Genomic DNA, 23,503 nt, shown 5'->3' with positions numbered 1-23,503 from the left:
TTGCAAGAAATTACCCTAATCCCTAGATTCCAATGTTTTAATGGTAAAACTTGGTGTAACAATAACTACTTTCTAGAAATATCCTGACCCAGGTGAAAGCACTTAGAAAAGCATCAGGTACACATTTAGACTTGCATAGTCATATTTGGAAATTTTACTAGAAATCTGCATATTGGGTAATCAAAATAGCTAACATTAGTGATTCTTTACTGAATTAAATTGCTTTATTTGCATTATCTCATTATGACAATCCTTTGAGTTAAGCTTATTAAACAAATTTTTCAAAAGAGGAAACTAATGCTCATAAAGCAGAAGACACTCGCACAAATAAACAGGAATTTGCAGTGATGGAGCCAGAATCCAGGCCCAATTCTGTACAAAGCCCATGCTCTTAACTACACTTCTCACTTTATAGAGGAGAAATTGGAAGCTTAGACAAAGTGAAATATTTAACTGAGGACGTTTGTCTAAAGTGTAAGAGCACATCTTGGAAACCAGCTTTCGAGGTTCACAATTATATAATACTAAGCATTGGTATTTATTAATTTAATTTATGTGTGAATAGTCCTGGGAAGTAGAACCGTTCTACTTAGAATGTAATACAAAAATACGTGTTATACCAAAATACTATTTATGGAAGTAAAGTTTTTTTAAAATATATGTAAATAAGTAAAACATTTTGTAGTAATATAACTTTTATTTCTTTAGAGAAGTGGCTTTAATATATAGATATTAAAAAGTTGTGGAGCTCTAAAAGGGAAAATCAATGAAACATTGATATACAAATTATATATAACTTTTAGGGAAATATTCATTGTTGTCTCTTTAGGAATAATTTTTTCAAAATAAATAATAGTTAAAATATATTTTATAGTTCTTGAGATGTTTTAGGCAAAAAAAAAAAAAAAAAAAAAAAACCACGTTCCAGAAGAAAAATCTTCTGATTCTTCATATATATATATATATATATATATATATTTTTTTTTTAAATAGGAATAATTTGATGCAAGATCTTCAAACTCTTTTGAAAGCACAGTTTACTCAGTGGAATATTTTTTGAAGTTGTACTTCAACAAATGTATACTTAATTGTATATAATATGTATATGTTATTGTATCATGATCATGATAAGACACAAAAGAGAGAGCTTTAAAGTATGAGATTAAAGTAAAAAGAAATTCTATTATTTTTTTTCCATACCATATTGGATGAATTTGTGTAGGAAACCAGGGAATACAGCTTCCTTCAGAGAACACTGGTTTGTATATATGGTTGTGAAATAAGAAGCAAAGATGCAGTCAGGTTTTAGACTAATGATGCAGATGCCAATGTGTTGCCTTGAACTGTAAGTTATTATGCATCATAAGAAATCATATATAAGCATGAAAGTGTCTAGTAAAGTTGGTAGATGGGACGATATTTAGAAAGCAGGAAAGAGTTAATAATTGTGTACAACGTAGGAAAATTCATCATGACAGAAGAACTTGTGTTCTCTCTCTCTCATTTTTTAAAATTTATTTACTTTTAGCTGAAGGACAATTGCTTTACAATATTGTGTGGGTTTCTTCCATATATCAGCATGAGTCAGCCATAGGTGCACATATGCTTCCTCCCTCTTAAACCTTGGACTTCCCTGATGGCTCAGCTGGTCAAGAAACCACCTGCAATGCAGGAGACCCCGGTTTGATTCCTTGGTCGGGAAGATCCCCTGGAGAAGGGATAGGCTACCCACTCCTATGTTCTTGCGCTTCTCTTGTGGCTTAGCTGGTAAAGAATCTGCTTGCAATGTGGGAGACCTGGGTTATGTCCCTGGGTTGGGAAAATCCCCTGGAGAAAGGAAAGGCTACCCACTCCAGAATTCTGGCCTGGAGGATTCCATGAGGAGTCCATGGGGTCGCAGACTCGGACATGACTGAGCGGCTTTCACTTTCTTAAACCGCCCTCCTCCCTCCTACTCCATTCCACCCCTCTAGGTTATCACAGAACCCCAGTTTGAGCTCCCTGAATCACACAGCAAATTTCCACAGCTATCTATTTTACATATGACAGTGTATATGCTCCTATGCTATTCTCTCCATTCATCTCACCCAGTCCTTCTCCCACCTGCGCCCTGCCCCCTGCCTCCCCAACCATGTCCATGGGTCTGTTCTCTATGTCTGTGTCTCTACTACTGCCCTGCAAATAGGTCTATCAGTACCATCTTTCTAGATTCCATATATATGTGTTAATATATGATATTTGTTTTTCTCTTTCTGACTTAACTTCAGTCTGTATAATAGGCTCTAGTTTCATTCACCTCATTAGCACTGACTCAAATGTTTTCCTTTTTATGACTGAGTAATATTCCATTGTGTATACCACAGCTTCTTTATCCACTCATCTGTCGATGGGCATCTAGGTTGCTTCCATGTCCTAACTCTTGTAATAGTGCTGCAATGAACATTAGGGTGCATGTGTCGTTTTCAATTACAGTTTTCTCAGGGTATATGGCCAGTAGTGGGATTATTGAGTCATACGGTAGTTTTATTCCTAGCTTTAAAGAAATCTCCACACTGTCTTCTGTAGTGGCTGTATCAATATACATTCCCATCAGCAGTGTGAGAGGGCTCGCTTTTCTCCACATCCTCTCCAGCATTTATTGTTTGTACATTTTTTGATGATGACCATTCTGACCTGTATGAGATGATATCTCATTGTAGTTTCCATTTGCATTTCTCTAATAATGAGCAATATTGAGCATCTTTTCATGTATTTATTTGCCATTTGTATGTCAATTTTGGAGAAATGTCTGTTTAGGACTTCTGCCCACTTTTTGATCGGGTTCTTTGTTTTTCTGGTATTGAGTTGCATGAACTGCATATATGCTTTGGAAATTAATCCTTTGCCAGTTTTTTCATTTGCTATTATTTTCTCCCTTTCTGAGTGTTGTCTTTTCACCCTGTTTATAGTTTCCTTTGCTGTACAAAAGCTTTTAAGTTTAATTAGATCCCACTTGTTTATTTTTGCTTTTATTTCCATTACTCTAGGAGGTGGGTCATAGAGGATCTTGCTTTGCTTTATGTCATAGAATAGAACGTGAGTTCTTTTAGCACACTTTTGTGTCTTGAACAGCTTAGAGTTTTCCAAATATTTTTGAAGGGGTTTGCATAAGAGTCAGATAAGGGAAAATGGTAGTGCTGTAATAAAATAATTATGTCAATAGAGATAACAGTATCTAAAAAAAAATGCTATTCCTTAGTTCACCTGAAACAGTTGCTAGGAGTTACTGTTGTCATGTTAGGGGTAATTACAACCAAATTCATGTAACAAGCACTAAATTGAATGGGAATTTCTATCTCTTGACCTGAAATTCCATTGTATTTATCCACTTAAGACTAAATTATATCAAGACAGTGGTATTTCTAAAAAAAACCAAACAGACTTAATAGTTTTCTGGGGGCTCTGGTAAGGTAAAACAATTGCCCTGTAATTTATGTATCCTTATTGGAGAGATGATTTGAGGGAAAGAAAGAACACAGTTGATCCAGTCTACTCTCCTTGGAGGTCTCAGGAAATAAACTATTGATATTTGATAGGAAGTGCACGCATGCTCAGTCACGCCCAATTCTTTGCAAGCCGAGGGACTGCAGACTGCCAGACCCCCCTGTCCATGGGATTTTCCAGGTAAGAATACTGGAATAGGTTGCCATTTCCTTCTTTGAGGGATCTTTCTGAGCCAGGAGTTGAACCTGTATCTTCTATGTCTCCTGCATTGTGGGTGATTTAGTAGAAAGAGTCCTTATCAATGGAATGCCCTTAGAAAGAAGTCTTTGGCTAGGATTGCTTATAGTAAACAAACCTAGGATATGTGAGGTTTAATTTCATAGAAAATATTAAACAAGATCACTTATCTAGATATAAACTAAAAATTCTCCATAAGCTTAATGTTTCCTGCTCTGTGGAGTAACTCACATATCTTACATGGAAACCTCATCTGGTATTCTAGGTTAGAAATTCATGCCTAAAGAATGATACAAGGGCCCTGGCAGCCATCATTGGTGTTCCAAATTTCTCTCTGCTCTACTTGTACTTGCTACTAGCTTGTATCATCAAACTGTTAGTAAATATGTAACTCTGATCTGATACATATGATTCTTTGGTTAGCTCAGGGAAGAGGAGAAGAAAGAAAATGAAATAAAATATAAGAAGTTGAAAATAGAATAACTAGAGAAAGAAATGAAGTTGCCAGAATAGCTGCTTTTGTCTGGAAGAATATAAAAGCATACCATCTCTATCTTATTGCAAACATAAAAATTAAAATCCTTGATGATATGTAGAGTTAGAGGTTAAAAACAATCTTCTTAAATAGTACCCCTTTTTCTCTCTTTCCATTTCTTAGGTATTTAATGTAGCAATGCCTCATGTCCAGATACCAAAATCCTACTGTTTTGGGAACAAATTGCTGCAAACTTAGTGTCTTCACAAGAAAAATCTGTTATCTTACAGTTCCAGATATTGGAATTCTGATATAGGTGGCACTAGGCTAAAATCATGGTGCAGGTAGGCCTGTAGGCCATCTAAATGTCCCAGGAGAAAATGTTTTCTTGCCTTCTCCAGATTTTAGAGATCTCTTGCAATCCTGGGTTTTTTCAATCTCTTCCTCCATATTCAAAGCCAGCAGTGGCCTACCTCTAAGTCTTTCTCTGACTCTTACACTTTGCCTCATTCATCCACATACTTTTTAATTATAGAAGGAATTTTATTTATTTATTTATTTTTTAAATATACACTGTTTAAAGATTGTGCTCTTATTTATAGCTATTACAAAATACTGGCTATATCCCCCATGTTGTACAGTGCACCCTTGTAGCCTGTCTAATACCAAATAAGTTACGCCTCCTAACCCCCATCCCTGTACCGCCCCTCCCCCACACTGGTAACCACTGGTCTGTTTTGTGTATCTGTGAGTTTGCTTCTTTTTTGTTATATTCACTAGTATGCTGTATTTTTCAGATTTCAAATATAAGTGATTTTTTTCCCTTTTTTTTTTCTCATCAAGTTTTGCATAGTCTAGCAAGCTAATAGTTAACAAGATTGCTTCCTAACTCAAATTCCACATTCCTCAAAGGTTTGTTACAGTGTCACCCTTAGGTCAGCCTGGTGAAATAGTCATTATCTACAATATTTAAGATATCATTTTAAAGAGAAAAACAGAAACATGTTGGAACATATATTGATACTTAAAATTTCAGTTAATAAATATCATTGCATTTACTTTTCATGGCCAAAGTAATGCACATGGAATGCTGAGTGAGCATCAGGAGTGAGACATATAATCCTCGCATGGGTATGAGCAAAAACATTGGTGGCAATAAATGCCATCTACCCACTGTAAGAATTTGTTTGAATATATAAATTTATATATATATATATATATATATATATATATATGCACACGTTTGCCATGCCAAAGTCTTTGACTTGTGTGGATTACAACAAACTGGAAAATTCTTAAAGAATGGGAATACCAGACCACCAGACCTGCTTCCTGAGAAACCTGTATGCAGGTCAGGAAGAAACAGTTAGAACTGGACATGGAACAGACTGGTTGCAAATCGGGAAAGGAGTACATCAAGGCTGTATATTGTCACCCTGCTTATTTAACTTATATGCAGAGTACATCATGAGAAATGCTGGACTGGAAGAAGCACAAGCTGGAATCAAGATTGCCAGGAGAAATATCAATAACCTCAGATATGCAGATGACACCACCCTTATGGCAGAAAGCAAAGAAGAACTAAAGAGCCTCTTGATGAAAGTGAAAGAAGAGAGTGAAAAAGTTGGCTTAAAGCTCAACATTCAGAAAACTAAGATCATGGCATCAGGCCCCATCACTTCATGGCAAATAGATGGGGAAACAATGGAAACGGTGACAGACTTTATTTTTGGGGCTCCAAAATCACTGCAAATGGTGACTGCATCCATGAAATTAAAAGATAATTGCTTGCTCCTTGGAAGAAAAGTTATGACTAACCTAAATATCATATTAAAAAGCAGAGACATCACTTTGCCATCAAAGGTCCATCTAGTCAAGGCTATGGTTTTTCCAGTAGTCATGTATGGATGTAAGAGTTGGACTATAAAGAAAGCTGAGTGCTGAAAAATTGATGCTTTTGGTGTTGGAGAAGACTCTTGACAGTCCCTTGGACTTCAAGGAGATCCAACCAGTCCATCCTAAAGGAAATCAGTCCTGAGTGTTCATCAGAAGGACTGATGTTGAAGCTGAAACTCCTGTACTTTGGCCACCTGATGCAAAGAACTGACTCATTGGAAAAGACCCTGATGCTGGGAAAGATTGAGGACAGGAGGAGAAGGGGACAACAGAGGATGAGATGGTTGGATAGCATCATTGACTCAATGGACATGAGTTTACATAAACTATAGGAGTTGGTAATGGACAGGGAGGCCTGGAATGCTGCAGTCCATGGGGTCACAAATGACTGAGCTACTCAACTGAACTGAACTGTACAAAGGTGAGTTTTAATAGCATAGCCTTTCTTGATTTGGATGATGAATTATAGTAATATAATTTATTGATACTAAGAATTTCCCAAAATAAACTTCAGGATATATATATATATATATATATATATATATATATATATAACAAATTTAAGCAAATAAAAAAAATCCTATGTAAATAGTTCCAGGGCTTCCCAGGTGGCACTAGTGGTAAAGAGCCCACCTGCCAATTCAGGAGACTTAAGAAACACAGTTCCCTCCATCTCTGGGTCAGGAAGATCCTCTGGATGAGGGCATGGCAACCTACTGCAGTAATCTTGCCTGGAGAACCCCATGGATAGAGGAGCCCGGTGGGCTACAGTCCATAGAGTCACAAAGAATCAAACACTATTGAAGTGACTTCATATGCACACAAACAGTTATATGATTATATACAAAAGAATGGAGATATATCCACCAGGTTGTCAATTACTATTGTCAGGATGTGGATTGAGTAGCATATTTGACTTTTGAAATTTAAAAGAAAAATCTATTAAGAATATTTTAAAGGCAAAAAGATAAATATTGAATAGATGATTTGATTCCCAATTTTTGAACTCTTCAAAATTCTCATACTTTTTCAATTTATTTTAGTATTCAATTTTGTAAAATGTATTCATTTTTTAATGTGATTATATTATGAAGATACCAGTTACTTTAAAAATGATAATGGAATTCTCAACAGTTCATTTCAGTGGTTATCCCATCTGCCTCATATAAAGATAGCTGTTTCAGTCTATCTGTTCATTGGACCCTTGACTTTATACCTAGTCTCATGCCCATTTGAGGTATCTGTCAAAGGAGTTGAATCACAGGTTTTTAAAGTACTACCATATCCCTGGCACTTTGTTAGGTGCTCTAAAATTGTTTGCTATTTCCCTTTTAGAGAAAAAGAAGTAAGTTCCTTTATGTGTAACTTTTCATCATTATTACTATACTTATGAAAACAGAGAGTCAGCATTTAATATAAGGTCTTCCTGACTCCCAATTCCTATACTGCTTCTCATACATTTATAATTCTGTTATTTTTCATACTATAATATTAATGTATCCTCCTTTATGCACATTGAAACTTTTATACTGCAGGAATTCTTTCTTTTTGAGTGGCAGTTCACAAGTACAAAACTGACCTGTACTTAGAATTATGTCACCTTTATCAACATCACCAAATGCATACAAGAGAATAAATAGTAGCAAATTATATTATCTTGGTTTTAAAGAAACACTATTCAATGTTAGAGAAGTGAGTGAAAGTGAAAGTCACTCAGTCGTGTCCAACTCTTTGCAACACTATGGACTATACAGTCCACGAAATTCTCCAGGCCAGAATACTGGAGTGGGTAGCCTATCCCTTCTCCAGGGGATCTTCCCAACCCAGGGATTGAAGCCAGGTCTCCTGCATTGCAGGCAGATTGTTTACCAGTGAGCCACAAGGCACGTCCAATGTTAGAGAAGAAACAGGTAAAACAGCCAATTGTAAGCAAGGTTCTGTTAGACAATGAATCTTCCTAGTGGTACAATTCAAATCATGTAAAGGGAGAACATAGAATTGTAAAGAAGTTTAATGCTCTTTGGCTTCTTAATATTCTTAGTATTCTTCTAGAAAGCTGTTTATGAGGTACCAATGATTCTTTGATTTTAAAACATAGTGATATAATTTTAACTGCTTGCTGAGACTGATAGTGATTATGAGACCTCAGTATTTTTGACTTGCTGAAAATTAGATTCAAGGAAGGCTCATTCACATAGTTTTCAAATTCATTTGACGTGTGTTTTAAAGTAGATGTACTGCTTGAACAATATAATAATATTGAAAATATTATCTGTGTATAACATTGTATAACAGGATCCTGATAGAATTGGCTATTTCATCTGTAGCCATTCAATTCAGTTCAATCGCTCAGTTGTGTCCGACTCTTTGTGACCCCATGAATCGCAGCAAGCCAGGCCTCCCTGTCCATCACCAACTCCCGGAGTTCACTCAGACTCACGTCCATCGAGTCAGTGATGCCATCCAGCCATCTCATCCTCTGTCGTCCCCTTCTCCTCCTGCCGCCAATCCCTCCCAGCATCAGAGTCTTTTCCAATGAGTCAACTCTTCGCATGAGGTGGCCAAAGTACTGGAGTTTCAGCTTTAGTATCATTCCTTTCAAAGAAATCCCAGGGCTGATCTCCTTCAGAATGGACTGGTTGGATCTCCTTGCAGTCCAAGGGACTCTCAAGAGTCTTCTCCAACACCATTAGATAGTCTTAAAATATTTTGTTCATCTTTCAACAGATATTTATGAGTGCCTGTTTTGTAGAAGACACCATTCTAAGCACTGGGGATAAAATAGTGAACAAAACAAAATCCTTGTTTACATGAAACTTACTTACTGGGGGAGATAAATACTTTAAAAATGTATGCATATATTACATGTCAGGCAGTAATGAGTGCTCTGAAGAAAAACAAAGGATATCAGAAGATAGAGACAGATGGAGAGATGCTATTTTAGACAAAAGGATCAAGAAAGACCCCCTAATAATATGATATTGTACCTGAGACCTGAGGAAAGTGTGGAATGTCTGGAGGAGGAAGGACAGGGTCAGAATTAATGAAGAATGTAAAAAAGTCTGAAGTAGAGCCTGCTGAGAATGATTCATGATCAGTTCAGGGTAGATCGAATGAGTGACTAAGCAGGAACATTGTAAGAGATGAAATCAGAGTAGCAGCAGGAGAAAGGTGGATATAGGGTCATTAAACAAGGATCTTCGATTTTACTCTGGGTGAGGCTTTGGGGATTTATAAAATGAAGAGGAATATAGTCTAGGTTTGTTTTTCTTTAATCACTTTAGTTCCATATGGAGGACATATTTGAAGGGCAAGGATTGAAGTGAAAAGATCAGTTGTGAGGGCCTTAGAAAGTCCATGTAGAAAATGATGATGGCATACTCTGAATCAACTTACAAACTCAGCAAAATCCCTATCAAAACCGCAGCCTGCCCCTCGTTTTCTTTCAGCAGAAAATGACAGACTGTTACTAAAATTCATATAGAAACACAAGAGATGCAGAATAGCCAAAATACTCTTGATAAGAAGAACTATGGAAGACTTCCAAACTTTAAAACTTATTGTAAAACTGTGCAGTAGTTGCATGGAGAAAGACATATATCAATGGAATACGACTGAGAGTCTAGACAGAAACTTCTTATAGTTATGGTCAATTTTTGACAGGATGACAAAATAATTCAAAGAGAAAGAATAGCCATTTCAAAAGTGATCCTGCGATAATTGGGTATGCTCACTCGCAAAAATGAAGTTGGACTCCTACTTCACGGTGCAGGCAAAAATTAAATTTAAATACTTGCAAAGACTGATAGAATTGAAGGTAATAACAAAACTAATAGAACTCTTAGGATAAAATTTGGGAGTAAGTCTTTATGACCTTAAGTTAGGTAAACTTTTTAATTATGATACCAAAGTACAAGCAAGAAAGGGAAAAGAAGTGACTTACTGAAGTTCATAAAAATTAAAAATTTTTGCATTGCAAATTATACTAACAAGAAGTTGATAAGGCAATCCACAGAATGGAAAAAAGATTAGAAATAATTTTTATAATAAGGTATTGAATATAGAAAGAGTGCTAACACCCCCATTAAAATCAGTGAATAGTCTGAACAGATATTTTTCCAAAATATAAAATATGGTACTGTGCACATAAAAAGATGCTAAGCATAATGATTAAGAAAGTGAAAATCAAAACTGCAATGAGATAACATTTCTTTTCCACTATTGTAGCAAAAATTTTCAAAGAAAGACAATAAATGCTTTCAAGGATGTGAAGTAATGGGAATTCTCATAAACAGCTGATGGAAATATAATGGTGCAACCACTTTTAAAAATAACTTGATAGTTCTTCATAAAACCAAACATACCTTTACAGCATAATTAAGCAATTACACTCATAGGTGGTTGTAACAGTATTATTCATAATAGCCAAAACATGGAAACAACTCAAATGTTCATCAACTGATAACATGTGATATATGCATACAATGGAATGCTGCGGCTAAGTTGCTTCAGTTCTGTCCGATTTTGTCCAACTCCATAGACGGCAGCCCGCCAGGCTCCCCCGTCCCTGGGATTCTCCAGGCAAGAACACTGGAGTGGGGTGCCATTTCCTTCTCCAATGCATGAAAGTGAAAAGTGAAAGTGAAGTCATTCAGTCGTGCCCGACTCTTAGCGACCCCATGGACTGCAGCCCACCAAGCTCCTCGGTCCATGGGATTTTTCAGGCAAGAGGACTGGAGTGGGGTGCCATTGCCTACTCAGCAATAAAAAGGAGTGAAGTACTGATACAGAGTGCAACATGGATGGGGCTTCCCTGGGGGCTCAGATGGTAAAGAATCTGCCTGCAATGCAGGAGACCCAGTTTCGATCTCTGGGTTGTAAAAATCCCCTGGAGAAGGGAATGGCAACCCTTTCCAGTATTCTTGCCTGGAGAATTCCATGGATGAACCTTGGAAACATTGTGCTAAGTAAAAGAAGCCAGTCACAAAAGACCATATATTATGTAATCCTGTTTCAATGAGATATCCAGAATAAAATCCATAGAGATAGAAAGTAAATTAGTGGTTGTTAGGCCTGAGAGAGAAAATGGAGAGGGATGAAGAGTGACTGTTAAAAGATGTGAATTCTTTTGAATGGTAATAAATATTCTAAATTAAATTGTGGTATGTTTCAGTTCAGTTCAGTTCAGTCGCTCAGTCATGTATGACCATTTGCAACCCCATGAATTGCAGCAGTCCAGGCCCCCCTGGATATGGGAATACCAGACCACCTGACCTGCCTCTTGAGAAACCTATATGCAGGTCAGGAAGCAACAGTTAGAACTGGACATAGAACAACAGACTGGTTCCAAATAGGAAAAGGAGTACATCAAGGCTGTATATTGTCACCCTGCTTATTTAACTTATATGCAGAGTACATCATGAGAAATGCTGGGCTGGAGGAAGCACAAGCTGGAATCAAGATTGCCGGGAGAAATATCAATAACCTCAGATATGCAGATGACACCACTCTTATGACAGAAAGTGAAGAGGAACTAAAAAGCCTCTTAATGAAAGTGAAACAGGAGAGTGAAAAAGTTGGCTTAAAGCTCAACATTCAGAAAACGAAGATCATGGCATGTGGTCCCATCACTTCATGGCAAATAGATGGGGAAACAGTGGAAACAGTGTCAGACTTTATTTTTTTGGGCTCCAAAATCACTGCAGATGGTGACTGCAGCCATGAAATTAAAAGACGCTTACTCCTTGGAAGGAAAGTTATGACCAACCAAGATAGCATATTCAAAAGCAGAGACATTACTTTGCCAACAAAGGTCCGTCTAGTCAAGGATATGGTTTCTCCAGTGGTCATGTATGGATGTGAGAGTTGGACTGTGAAGAAAGCTGAGCGCTGAAGAATTGCTGCTTTTGAACTGTGTTGGAGAAGACTCTTGAGAGTTCCTTGGACTGCAAGGAGATCCAAGCAGTCCATTCTGAAGGAGATCAGTCCTGGGTGTTCTTTGGAAGGAATGATGCTACAGCTGAAACTCCAGTACTTTGGCCACTTCATGCGAAGAGTTGACTCATTGGAAAAGACTCTGATGCTGGGAGGGATTGGGGGCAAGAGGAGAAGGGGACGACAGAGGATGAGATGGTTGGATGGCATCACTGACTCAATGGACGTGAGTCTGAGTGAACTCCAGGAGTTGGTGATGGACAGGGAGGCCAGGTGTGCTGCAATTCATGGGGTCTCAAAGAGTCGGACATGAGTGAGCAACTAAACTGAACTGAACTGAGACCTCCCTATCTATCACCAACTCCCGGAGTTCACTCAAACTCATGTCCATTGACTGATTGATGCCATTCAGCCATCTCATCCTCTGTCATCCCCTTCTCCTCCTGCCCCCAATCCCTCCCAGCATCACAGTCTTTTCCAATGAGTCAACTCTTCGCATGAAGTGGCCAAAGTACTGGAGTTTCAGCTTTAGCATCAGTCCTTCCAATGAACACCCAGGACTGATCTCCTTTAGAATGGACTGCTTGGATCTCCTTGCAGTCCAAGGGACTCTCAAGAGTCTTCTCCAACACAGTTCAAAAGCAACAATTCTTCGGCTCTCAGCTTTCTTCACAGTCCAACTCTCACATCCATACATGACCAGTGGAGAAACCATATCCTTGACTAGACGGACCTTTGTTGGCAAAGTAATGTCTCTGCTTTTGAATATGCTATCTTGGTTGGTCATAACTTTCCTTCCAAGGAGTAAGCGTCTTTTAATTTCATGGCTGCAGTCACCATCTGCAGTGATTTTGGAGCCCCCCAAAATAAGGTCTGATACTGTTTCCACAGTTTCCCCATCTATTTGCCATGAAATGATGGGACCAGATGCCATGATCTTCGTTTTCTGAATGTTGAGCTTTAAGCCAACTTTTTCACTCCTCTTTCACTTTCATCAAGAGGCTCTTTAGTTCCTCTTCACTTTCTGCCATAAGGATGGTGTCATCTGCATATCTGAGGTTATTGATATTTGTCCTGGCAATCTTGATTCCAGCTTGTGCTTCTTCCAGCCCAGTGTTTCTCATGATGTACTCTTCATATAAATTAAATAAGCAGGTTGACAATATACAGCCTTGATGTACTCCTTTTCCTATTTGGAACCAGTCTGTTGTTTCATGTGCAGTTCTAACTGTTGCTTCCTGACCTGCATATAGGTTTCTCAAGAGGCAGGTCAGGTGGTCTGGTATTCCATTCTGTAAACATAAGCTGCTTTTCTGCATGGGCTTTTCTCTAGCTGTGGTAAATGGGGGCAACTCTCTAGTTGCAGTGCATGGGTTTTTCATTGCAGTGGCTTCTCGTGTTGAGAATCATGGTCTTTTGGGCACGTGGGCTCAGTGTTTGCAGCTCCCAGGCTTTAGAGCACAGGCTCAACAGTTGTGGTATATGGGCTTAGTTGCTCTGTGACTTAAGGGATCTACCAGGATCAGAGATTGAATTCTGCGTTGGCAGGCTGATTCTTTACCACTGAGCCATCAGGGAAGCCCTTTGTGTTGCTGATCCTGTTCATGATGTCAATTGTCTTGGTGCTCCGACTGTTCACTGATCCCAGGGTAGGCGAAACTCGAGCCAAGAGGCTGGAAGAAGATGCAAGGAGCTGTAGGAACTACAGACGCGTTTTCTCTCTCCTGGCTGGCACAGCAGCTGTAGCAGCAGCCATAACTCAACCATAATGTAGCCATAACATACCCTCATGTAACAGAACCATGATGTCGAGGCACTGGAGCCCGGGTGCAGCAGCAGCCAGGGCTTTCATAGTGAAGCTCATACAGGGGAACCTCACAAAGTAGCCCGTGAGCACGTGAGTACCCTGGGATGTGCATGCGTAGGGCTGGAAGTGATCTCAGCTGTGACATAATCATCATTTACAAAAAGTGGGGCAAGAGAGCCTGACCATTCCATCTTGGCTAATTTGCACTCCCCACACCCCTATAATCTGAGCCACCAGGGAAGCCATTATGGCTCAGCTGGTAAAGAATCTGCCAGCAATGCGGGAGACTTGGGTTTGATCCCTGGTTTGGGAAGATTCCCTGGAGAAGGGAAAGGCTACTCAGTCCAGTATTCTGGCCTGGAGAATCCCATGGACTATATACAGTCCATGGGGTGGCAAAGAGTCGGACATGGCTGAGCGACTTTCACTTTCACTTTGGGCTTCCCAGGTGGCGCTAATGGTAAAGAACCCGCCTGCCAATGCAGGAGACATAAGAGACGCAGGTTCAATCCCTGGGTCAGGAAGATTGCCTGGAGAAGGAAATGGCAACTCACTCCAGTATTCTTGCCTGGAGAATCCCATGAGGAGCCTGGCAGGCTACAGTCCATGCAGTCACAAAGAGTCGGACACGACTAAAGCGACTTAGCACGCATGCACGCACACACGTATTTCTGGCTTTTAATCATTTTAATTTTTTTAATCTAAAAAATGATCATTTAAAAATGGTTTCGCATCAAAGTTTGAAGGTCTTTCTACAGCTTTATTGTTTGTTTGTCTGTTTTGTTTTAATGTCATAACTATGAAATGACTAAGTTCTTGGACAGAGGAATTGAAAAGATAGGGATGACATTAACTAGAATCTAGGAGTTTGGGCCACCGTCTTATGGCGTCGTACAGAGTCGGACACGACTGACGCAACTTAGCAGCTGCAGCAGCAGCAGGAGTTTGGGAGTAGAGTAAAATTGGGGATGGAATCAAGAATGTATTTTTAAGCATGTTAACTCTACAGACACTAAGTATTATCAGGAGGAGATTTCTGAACAGCAGACTGGCAGCTGTTCATTGTTCAGGGAAAAATGGGGAAACAATTTTTACAGACAAGACTCAAGTCCAGTTCACACTATGACTTTGACAACTATTCTTGGTCTTCCAGTAATATTCTACCCCCAGAAACACTGCATTTGAGCTGTTAATTAGATATAATATGATCCAAGTAGTTTTAATTCTTTTCTAAATACCAAAAATGAGAGTTGGTAAGTAGACCTACACACTAAATTATTGTTTACTATTGTGTTTTGTCTAACACAAATTTAAGTTCATGACACTACATAGGATATAATTAAAACTAGGCTTGACAATTTCAAAGAAATATAAACCACACTTTCTTTCCCAGAAGAGATTGTGAGCTTCATTGAAAGTATGGATTGCCAGAGAATGTCAACTGCACTTAAATAGTGGGAAGTTTAAGAGTAATAAAGGGTCAATATATAAGATGTAACAGACTAAATGATAAGTGCAAGTAAGTAAGTGTAGGACATACAAGTACTATACTTTGGAAGACAGAAATAAAAACACCTGTGGACTGGGTGGTCATAGAATTACTATTAAGAAAGTGTGACTTTTTTCAGATCCACAGACAACAGATGTGGATACATTGATAATACAACCACTCTATGGATAAATGTATATTAAAAGTAAACATAATAATTAAAATAACAGAAACAATAAAGATGATATCAAATTACAAACTATATTTTTCATAGGCATGATCAAGGGGTATATTTTTTAATCTGTTGATTAGATATAATAATCATCCATACTGAGTATGTTATGAATATGCTAGTACCATGGGGAATATTTAAAATCAGAACTGCCTTAAATAATTATATTTTAGCTTCTCCAGACCAGAATACTGGAGTGGGTAGCTATTCTCTTCTCCAGGGTATCTATCCATCCCAGGGATCTAACCCAGTTCTCCCACATTGCAGGCAGATTCTTTGCCAGCTGAGCCACCAGGGGCATCCATATTTTAGCTTAGTGATATAAAATAAGAAGATTCTTGGTAATATAAAGCCCTGATAAAAATTAAGTAATTATCCCCAACTCTAAACCTAGTAGCTATTTAAATGAGAAATCACCTATGAGCTGGGGTGGTGTGGTAGGATGGTTCAACTTTGTATAAATGTATTCAGTTCAGTCAGTTCAGTTGGGTCACTCAGTCATGTCCAACTCTTTGTGACCCCATGGACTTTAGCACACCAGGCTTCCCTGTCAATCACCAACTCCCAGAGCTGGCTCAACTTCTGTCCATTGAGTTGTTGATGCCATCCAACCTTCTCATCTTCTGTAGTCCCCTTCTCCTCACACCTTCAATATTTCCCAGCATCATAAACTTTTGCAGTGAGTCAGTTCTTCAGGTGGCCAAAGTTGCAGCCATCAACTCCAACATCAGTTGGAGTTTCAGCTTCAGCATCAGTCCTTCCAATGAATATTCAGGACTGATTTTCTTTAGGATGGACTGGTTGGATCTCCTTGCAGTCCAAGGCATTTCAAGTCTTCTCCAACACCACAGTTCAAAAGCATCAATTCTTCGGCACTCAGCTGTCTGTATAGTCCAACTCTCACATCCATACATGACTACTGGAAAACCATAGCTTTGACTAGACGGACCTTTGTTGGCAAAGTAATATCTCTGTTTTTTAATATGCTGTCTAGGTTGGTCATAGCTTTTCTTCCAAGGAGCAAGTGTCTTTTAATTTCATGGCTGCAGTCACCATCTGCAGTGATTTTGGAGCCCCGCCCCCCACCTCAAAAAAAAAAAAAAAAAAAAAAAAAGGAAAGTCTCTCACTGTTTTCATTGTTTCCCCATCTATTTGCCATGAAGTGATGGGACCGGTTGCCAAGATCTTTATTTTCTGAATGTTGAGTTTTAAGCCAACTTTTTCATTTCCTCTTTCACTTTCATCAAGAGTCTCTTTAGTTCTTCTTTGCTTTCTGCCATAAGGGTGGTGTCATCTGCATATTTGAGGTTACTTATATTTCTTCCAGTAATCTTGATTCCAGCTTGTACTTCCTCCAGCCCAGCGTTTCTCATGATGTGCTCTGCACATAAGTTAAATAAGCAGGGTGACAAAATACAGCCTTGACGTACTCTTTTTCCTATTTGAAACCAGTCTGTTTTTCCAAGTCCAGTTTTAACGGTTGTTTCTTGACCTGCGTACAGATTTCTCAGGAGGCAGGTCAGGTGGTCTGGTATTCCCTTCTCTTTAAGAATTTTCCAGTTTGTCATGATCCCCACAGTCAAAGGCTTTGGCTTAGTCAATAAAGCAGAAATAGATGTTTTTCTGGAAGTTTCTTGCTTTTTCAATAATCCAATGGATATTGACAATATGATCTTTGGTTCCTCTGCCTTTTCTAAATCCATCTTGAACATCTGGAAGTTCACGGCTCACATATTGCTGAAGCCTGACTTGGAGAATTTTGAGCATGACTTTGCTAGTGTGTGAGATGAGTGCAATTTTGCAGTACTTTGAACATTATTTGGCATTGTCTTCCTTAGGGATTGGAATGAAAACTGACCTTTTCCAGTCCTGTGGCCACTGCTGAGTTTTCCAAATTTGCTGGCATAACGAGTGCAGCATTTAAATAGCATCCTCTTTTAGAATTTGAAATAGCTCAACTGGAATTCCATCACTTCCACTAGCTTTTTTCATAGGGATGCTTCCTAAGACCCACTTGACTTTGCATTCCAGGATGTCTGGCTCTAGGTGAGTGATCACACCATCGTGGTTATCTGGGTCATGAAGATCTTTTCTGCATGGTACTTCTGTGTATTCTTGTCACCTCTTCTTAATATCTTCTGCTTCTGTTAGGTTCATACCATTTCTGTCCTTTATTGTGCCCATCTTTGCATGAAATGTTCCCTTGGTATCTCTAATTTTATTGAAGAGATCTCTAGTCTTTCTCATTCTACTGTTTCCTCTATTTCTTTGCACTGTTCCCTGGGGAAGGCTTTCTTATCTCTCCTTGCTATTCTTTGGAATAGAATGTTGAATGGAACTGATGTTGAAGCTGAAACTCCAGTACTTTGGCCACCTGATGCGAAGAGCTGACTCATTTGAAAAGACCCTGATGATGGGAAAGACTGAAGGTGGGATGAGAAGGGGACGACAGAGGATAAGATGGTTGGATGGCATCACTGACTCAGTGAACATGAGTTTGAGCAAATTCCGGGTGTTGGTGATGGATAGGGAGGCCTGGTGTGCTGTAGTCCATGGGGTTGCAAAGTTCGAACACGACTGAGTGACTGAACTGAATTGATTCTTTGGAACACTACATTCAAATGGGTATATCTTCTCCTTTGCCTTTTGTTTCTCTTCTTTTCTCAGCTTTTTGTAAGGCTTTCTCAGACAACCAGTTTGCCTTTTTGCATTTCTTTTTCTTGGGGATGATCTTGATCACTGTCTCATATATAATGTCATGAACCTCTGTCCATAGTTCTTCAGGCACTCTGTCTATCAGATCTAATAGCTTGAATCTATTTTCACTCCCACTGTATAATCATAAGGGATTTGATTTAGGTCATAGGTGAATGGTCTAGTGGTTTTCCCTACTTTCTTCAATTTAAGTCTGAATTTTGCAATAAATCTTGTTTTCAGTTACAATTTGCATTCTCACTTTTTTCCTTCCTTCTCTCTGTGGCTAATGAGAAAGTCTAGAATAGTAATTCTATTCTTTTGTCTGAACTTATCTGTATATTAAGGCTGTGATGATTGAAAAAGGCAATCTAACTAAATAGTGTATTTTAAGATTTAAGAATCTTTGTGTTTTACTTTTCTGGTGTAAGACTGACTATCTGTATATCAAAGGGTGACATAAATTTTTACATAGTTTATTTTTTAACATTTAGTTTAGGTTTCAGACAATTGTTAGGAAAATAAAATAAATAGTTCTGTTTAAGCTTCAGAGACAAAGCAGAGCAGGCCTCTGACCTTGCTTCTAGCCTGCCTGAACACTGCCCAGACTGGGAGTGACTGGGAGTGACTCTCTGCTGGGAGTGCAAGAGGTGCAACACCTTAAATAAGATGGGGGAGGAGACTTGAGATTGTTGAAACCTGGAGGGGGCCAGGGCAATCAAGCCGCAGGCTTAGCAACATTCCCAGTCTCACATGACAAAACCAAATCATTATCCTGAAACCAAGCTTGCAATTTGCTCACAGATTGATGATGATATCAGTTTGGGTCCACCCTGGGATTATAAGCGGGAACCCCAAACTGCAGTCTTTGAAGTCTCATCCACAGACCTTTTCCCAGTTGGTACTCCAGATGCACTGTGGCAGGGGAATTCCCAGCACTGTTCAAGTCTGGATGTTGGTCAGAATCCTATTTGGTGATGTATCTTCTGCTCTTCTATTTTTCTTTTCTTTTAATGTTAGTATTTTGAAAATAAGCTAGATAATTCTCTAGTAAATATTTGTATTATGTGTTTATATATAATGAGTGGCTTATTTTGTTAACAGATCCTTTGAACCTGAGATGAAAGTGAAAACTTTTGGCAAACATTATTTAAATTCAGTTTATTTGGTTAAATCATTTTGATTTTAATTTTTTATGGTTCTTTTTCTACTAACTCAATAAAAAAGAAAATACCATTTTTACATGGGCTAAAGAAATATCTCTATTGTTTATATGACTGCCATGATGAAGTAAATCAAACTGAAGTATTATTTGTTTCTTTTTCGGTAAAGACACTAATAGAGTCCATAGAGTCACAAAGAGTCAGAGAGGACTGAAGCAATTTAGCACACAGGCAAGGACACCAAATCACCAAATCAATTATTTCAATTAAAGTCAAATGATATTATTTTAATACCTTGTTCACTAAACATAGGTCAATAGTTCAGAGTACTTTCGCTTAATGACTTCTCTCTTGAGAATCTGACAATATAAAGTTAAATATGTCCTTTGAATTTGGCATATATGAGTATAGACTCCTTCTAGATAAAGTTTAACATGAAAATAAATAGTAATATTTGAATTGAATTTAAAGATCCTGCAGATAGAGTACATAGTTGGTTGTATGCCAGTGATATTGGCAAGGATTTTTTTGGTCAATAATAAAAATATTTTTTTTTTGCTGAAGTTCTATGGCTTTTAGAATCGTTCTAGGGAAAATTTTCATAAAAGTCTTTTATATGTTATACAACCTACTGAATTGTTCACGCATTTAAGAAATATTTACTGATGTCCTAATAGTGCCAAACACTTTCTTAAAACGCTATAATCAGGATTTACAAAGTCGTTTTGAGTGTAGCAAAGGAAGAGAATTGTTTTGTGTAAAGTAGTGTTGTGAAACCCTGGTGTGTGCCTGTGCCATTTTAATCCTTTGAGACTCTCACGACAGCCAGTGATCATTCCCTTCAGAGGCAAGGCAGGGATGTTACATAGGCTTGCCCACAGAGCCTTTTCCATACATTTTAGGGCAAATAGAGGTTAATGGAAAACATAAAAACATCACAGAGAAGGCTTAGGGGAGACATATTGAGGTGAGTTTCGGTGTATTTTCCTCCAGCTCCTTCCTTCCTTAGAGCTCAGAAATTATGGCACACAACCTTCTGTCTGTTGTGAGTGTTTATCTATAATATGACATGATTATTTAGTCATATAAATAAATTTTTTCCAAACACCACATTATTAGTTTTATAGGACTATAGACATTTCCTTTAAATTATTGAGCAAACTTCTGTTAGAATTGAGATGTTGCCTCCTTTCACTGAAATGTCCATGGTCAATTAAAATCAGATGGTTTTTTTCATGTCATCTTAGATATTTGTCTTTTATAATACTTTGTAATCTAAAATTTTATGACAGAAGTCTTCAAGGGAAAATATTTTATTCCTTGTATATCTTCCCTTTTAAAATGCACTTTTAATAAAAAATAACATTTAATATTGTTTCTGTGGGGGGGAAAAATCAACTACATACTACCTAAATAGTCAAAATAAATAACACACCTAAAAGTAGTAAAATTTTTCTTATAAATCTCCCCAGTTCCCGCCTTTGAGACAGCCATTTCTTTTTCTTTATTTTCTTCAAGACTTTAAACACGTATTTATATGAGTTTATATAGAGAGTTAACCCTTGAACAACATGAGTTTGAACTGTGTAGGTTACATATATGCAGATTGTTTTGCAATAAGTATATCGGAAAATTCTTCAGAGATTTGCAATGAGTTGAAAAAACGGGCAGACAAGTCACAAAGCCTAGAAATACTGAAAAAAATGAGTTATGTCATGAATGCACAAAATATATGTTGATCCTAGTCTATTTTATCATTTATTACCATAAAATATTCACAAATGTATTGTGAAAATTAAGATTTATCAAAACTTCCGCACACAAACACTTACAGATCATACATGGTGCCATTTGCAGTCAAGAGAGATGCAAGTGAAGGTGCAGATGCAGTGTTAAAGCAAACCTGTGTCGCGCTAACTCCGGTGCGTACTGGGCTGCTCTCACAGCACCATAGAAACCTCCTGTTGATGTCACAGTGAGCTCCAGAGTTGTGAGTGTCTGCTTAAAATTCTGTGTGATACTAATCATCTTCACATAAGCAGCTGATCTCGGCAGTAAATTGGTATCACAGTAAACAGTGATGGCTCATTGTACGTGTACTTTTTTCATTGGATTTAGCACAATACCCTAAACCCTGGGTGATACCAAGAGACCCATATGAAGTGTCACTAGTGACGCTAGAAGCGCTCCAAGAGCAGGAAAATATATGACATTACAAGAAACAATTGAATTGCTCGATATGTACCAGTGATTGAGGTCTGCAGTTAAGGTTGCCTGCCACTTCAAGAGAAATGAATACAGCATGAGGACCATGCTATAAAAAAGGAAATAAGGAATGCCATTGCTGTGTCATTCCACCAGATTCGAAAATCTTGTACTTCTTGCAAACTACTTTTTTAAAAAATATCATATTAAAAATGCAGTTTGATGTGGGTACACAATTGGTCTAAGAAAGACATATCTATGAATTTCTAAGATGATTTGAGAAACGTGAAGTCATTATATGACAACTTAAAGCAAAAGAAAGGTGAAGGATCTGAAGCTGGAGAATTTAATGCCAGTAAAGGATGATTTGATCATTGTAGAAAGAAATTTGGCTTAAAAATATGAAGATAACAGGTAACTGAGAGGCAACAGATGAGTTCCCAGGTGCTGTTAAGAAAATCATTGAGGAGAAAGGATATCTGCCTGAGCAGGATTTTAATGCAACCATTCCTGGGGGAAAAAATGCCACAAGGGACATTTATTAGAAAGGAAGACAAGTGAGCACCAGTCTTTAAGTCAGGAAGGAATAGGACAATTTCACCATTTGGTGCAAATGCTCTTTTCTTCAGTGCTTCTAACTTCTGAACCTTGAAAGGAAACAACAAGCTGCCAGTTTTTTGTTTTTAATTGTACAACAAAGAGACCTGACAATGAAACACTTTTTCTGGGTTTATTCCATTTTTGTTTTTTCCCTGAAGTCAGGAAATACCTTGCCAGTAAGGAATTGCCTTTTAAAGTGTTTTTTTCTGGGGGGGGAGGTGGTAATTCCCATAGTCACCCAGAACCCCATGAGTTCAGAGCCGAAGGCACCAATGTGGTCTGCTGCTGCTGCTGAGTCACTTCAGTCATGTCTGACTCTGTGCAACCCCATAGACGGCAGCCCGCCAGGCTACCCCGTCCCTGGGATTCTCCAGGCAAGAACACTGAAGTGGGTTGCCATTTCCTTCTCCAATGCATGAAAGTGAAAAGTGAAAGTGAAGTCACTCAGTCCTGTCTGACCCTCAGCGACCCCATGGACTGCAGCCTACCAGGCTCCTCTGTCCATGGGGTTCTCCAGGCAACAGTACTGGAGTGGGGTGCCATTGCCTTTTCCGCCAATGTGGTCTACTTGCTCCTAAATACAATGTCTCTAATTCAACCTTTAGACCAGAGGGTCATAAGGACCTTTACAATGGACTGTCAACTCTATGGAAGAGAATCCTGATGAAACATAATAAAAGTCTGGAAGGATTACACTCTTGGAGATGCCATCACTGTTATAGAAAAACCTGTGAAATCCACCAAACTTCAAACAATAAACTCCTTCTGGAGAAAGCTGTGTCCAGATGTTTCACATGACTTCATAGGCTTTACAATAGAGCCAATCAAGGAAATCATGTGGATATAGAAGAAAAAAGAAAAAAAAAGGTGGCGTGTAAAGGGTTCCAAGATATGGATCTTAGAGAAACTCAAGAGCTAATAGACATCACATCAAAGGAACAAACAGAAGACAATCTGAGGGAGATGAGTGCTTCCGAACCAATGCTGAAGAAAATGAAGAAGCAGTGCCAGAAACAAACAAAAGAAATTGACAACGGATGGCCTGACAGAAGAGTTCTGATTATTGAAGCCTGCTTTTGACTTTTTAAAAACATGGATCCTTGAGCATTGAAATTAAAACAGACAGTGGATGAGGGATTGGTACCATATAGGAGCATTTTTGGAGAAATGAAAAAGCAAGGAAATAAGACATAAACTATAATGCATTTTTATAAAGTTACACGGGGTGTGCCTGCCTCTTTTGCCTCCCCTTCTATCTCCTCCACTGCTTCTGTATCTGCTATCCCTG

At 38.4% G+C, this 23,503-nt stretch overlaps 1 protein-coding gene across 1 annotated transcript in view; it reads left to right on the top strand.

Moving 5' to 3' along the window:
- The window catches only part of CNBD1 (cyclic nucleotide binding domain containing 1), a 429,553-nt gene extending 406,258 nt beyond the window's left edge, over nucleotides 1-23,295 (top strand). Inside the window, exons 13-14 of the mRNA XM_055546399.1 lie at nucleotides 21,211-21,385; nucleotides 23,022-23,295. Of these exons, the coding sequence (XP_055402374.1) occupies nucleotides 21,211-21,385; nucleotides 23,022-23,295 (449 nt within the window). The remainder of the gene's footprint in view (nucleotides 1-21,210; nucleotides 21,386-23,021) is intronic.
- Nucleotides 23,296-23,503: the final 208 nt, after the last annotated feature.

Source organism: Bubalus kerabau, chromosome 14 (genome assembly GCF_029407905.1).
Source record: "Bubalus kerabau isolate K-KA32 ecotype Philippines breed swamp buffalo chromosome 14, PCC_UOA_SB_1v2, whole genome shotgun sequence".
Lineage (NCBI taxonomy): Eukaryota > Metazoa > Chordata > Mammalia > Artiodactyla > Bovidae > Bubalus > Bubalus kerabau.
Note: the sequence above shows the minus strand (reverse complement) of the source record. Positions and strands in the feature narration are given on the sequence as shown.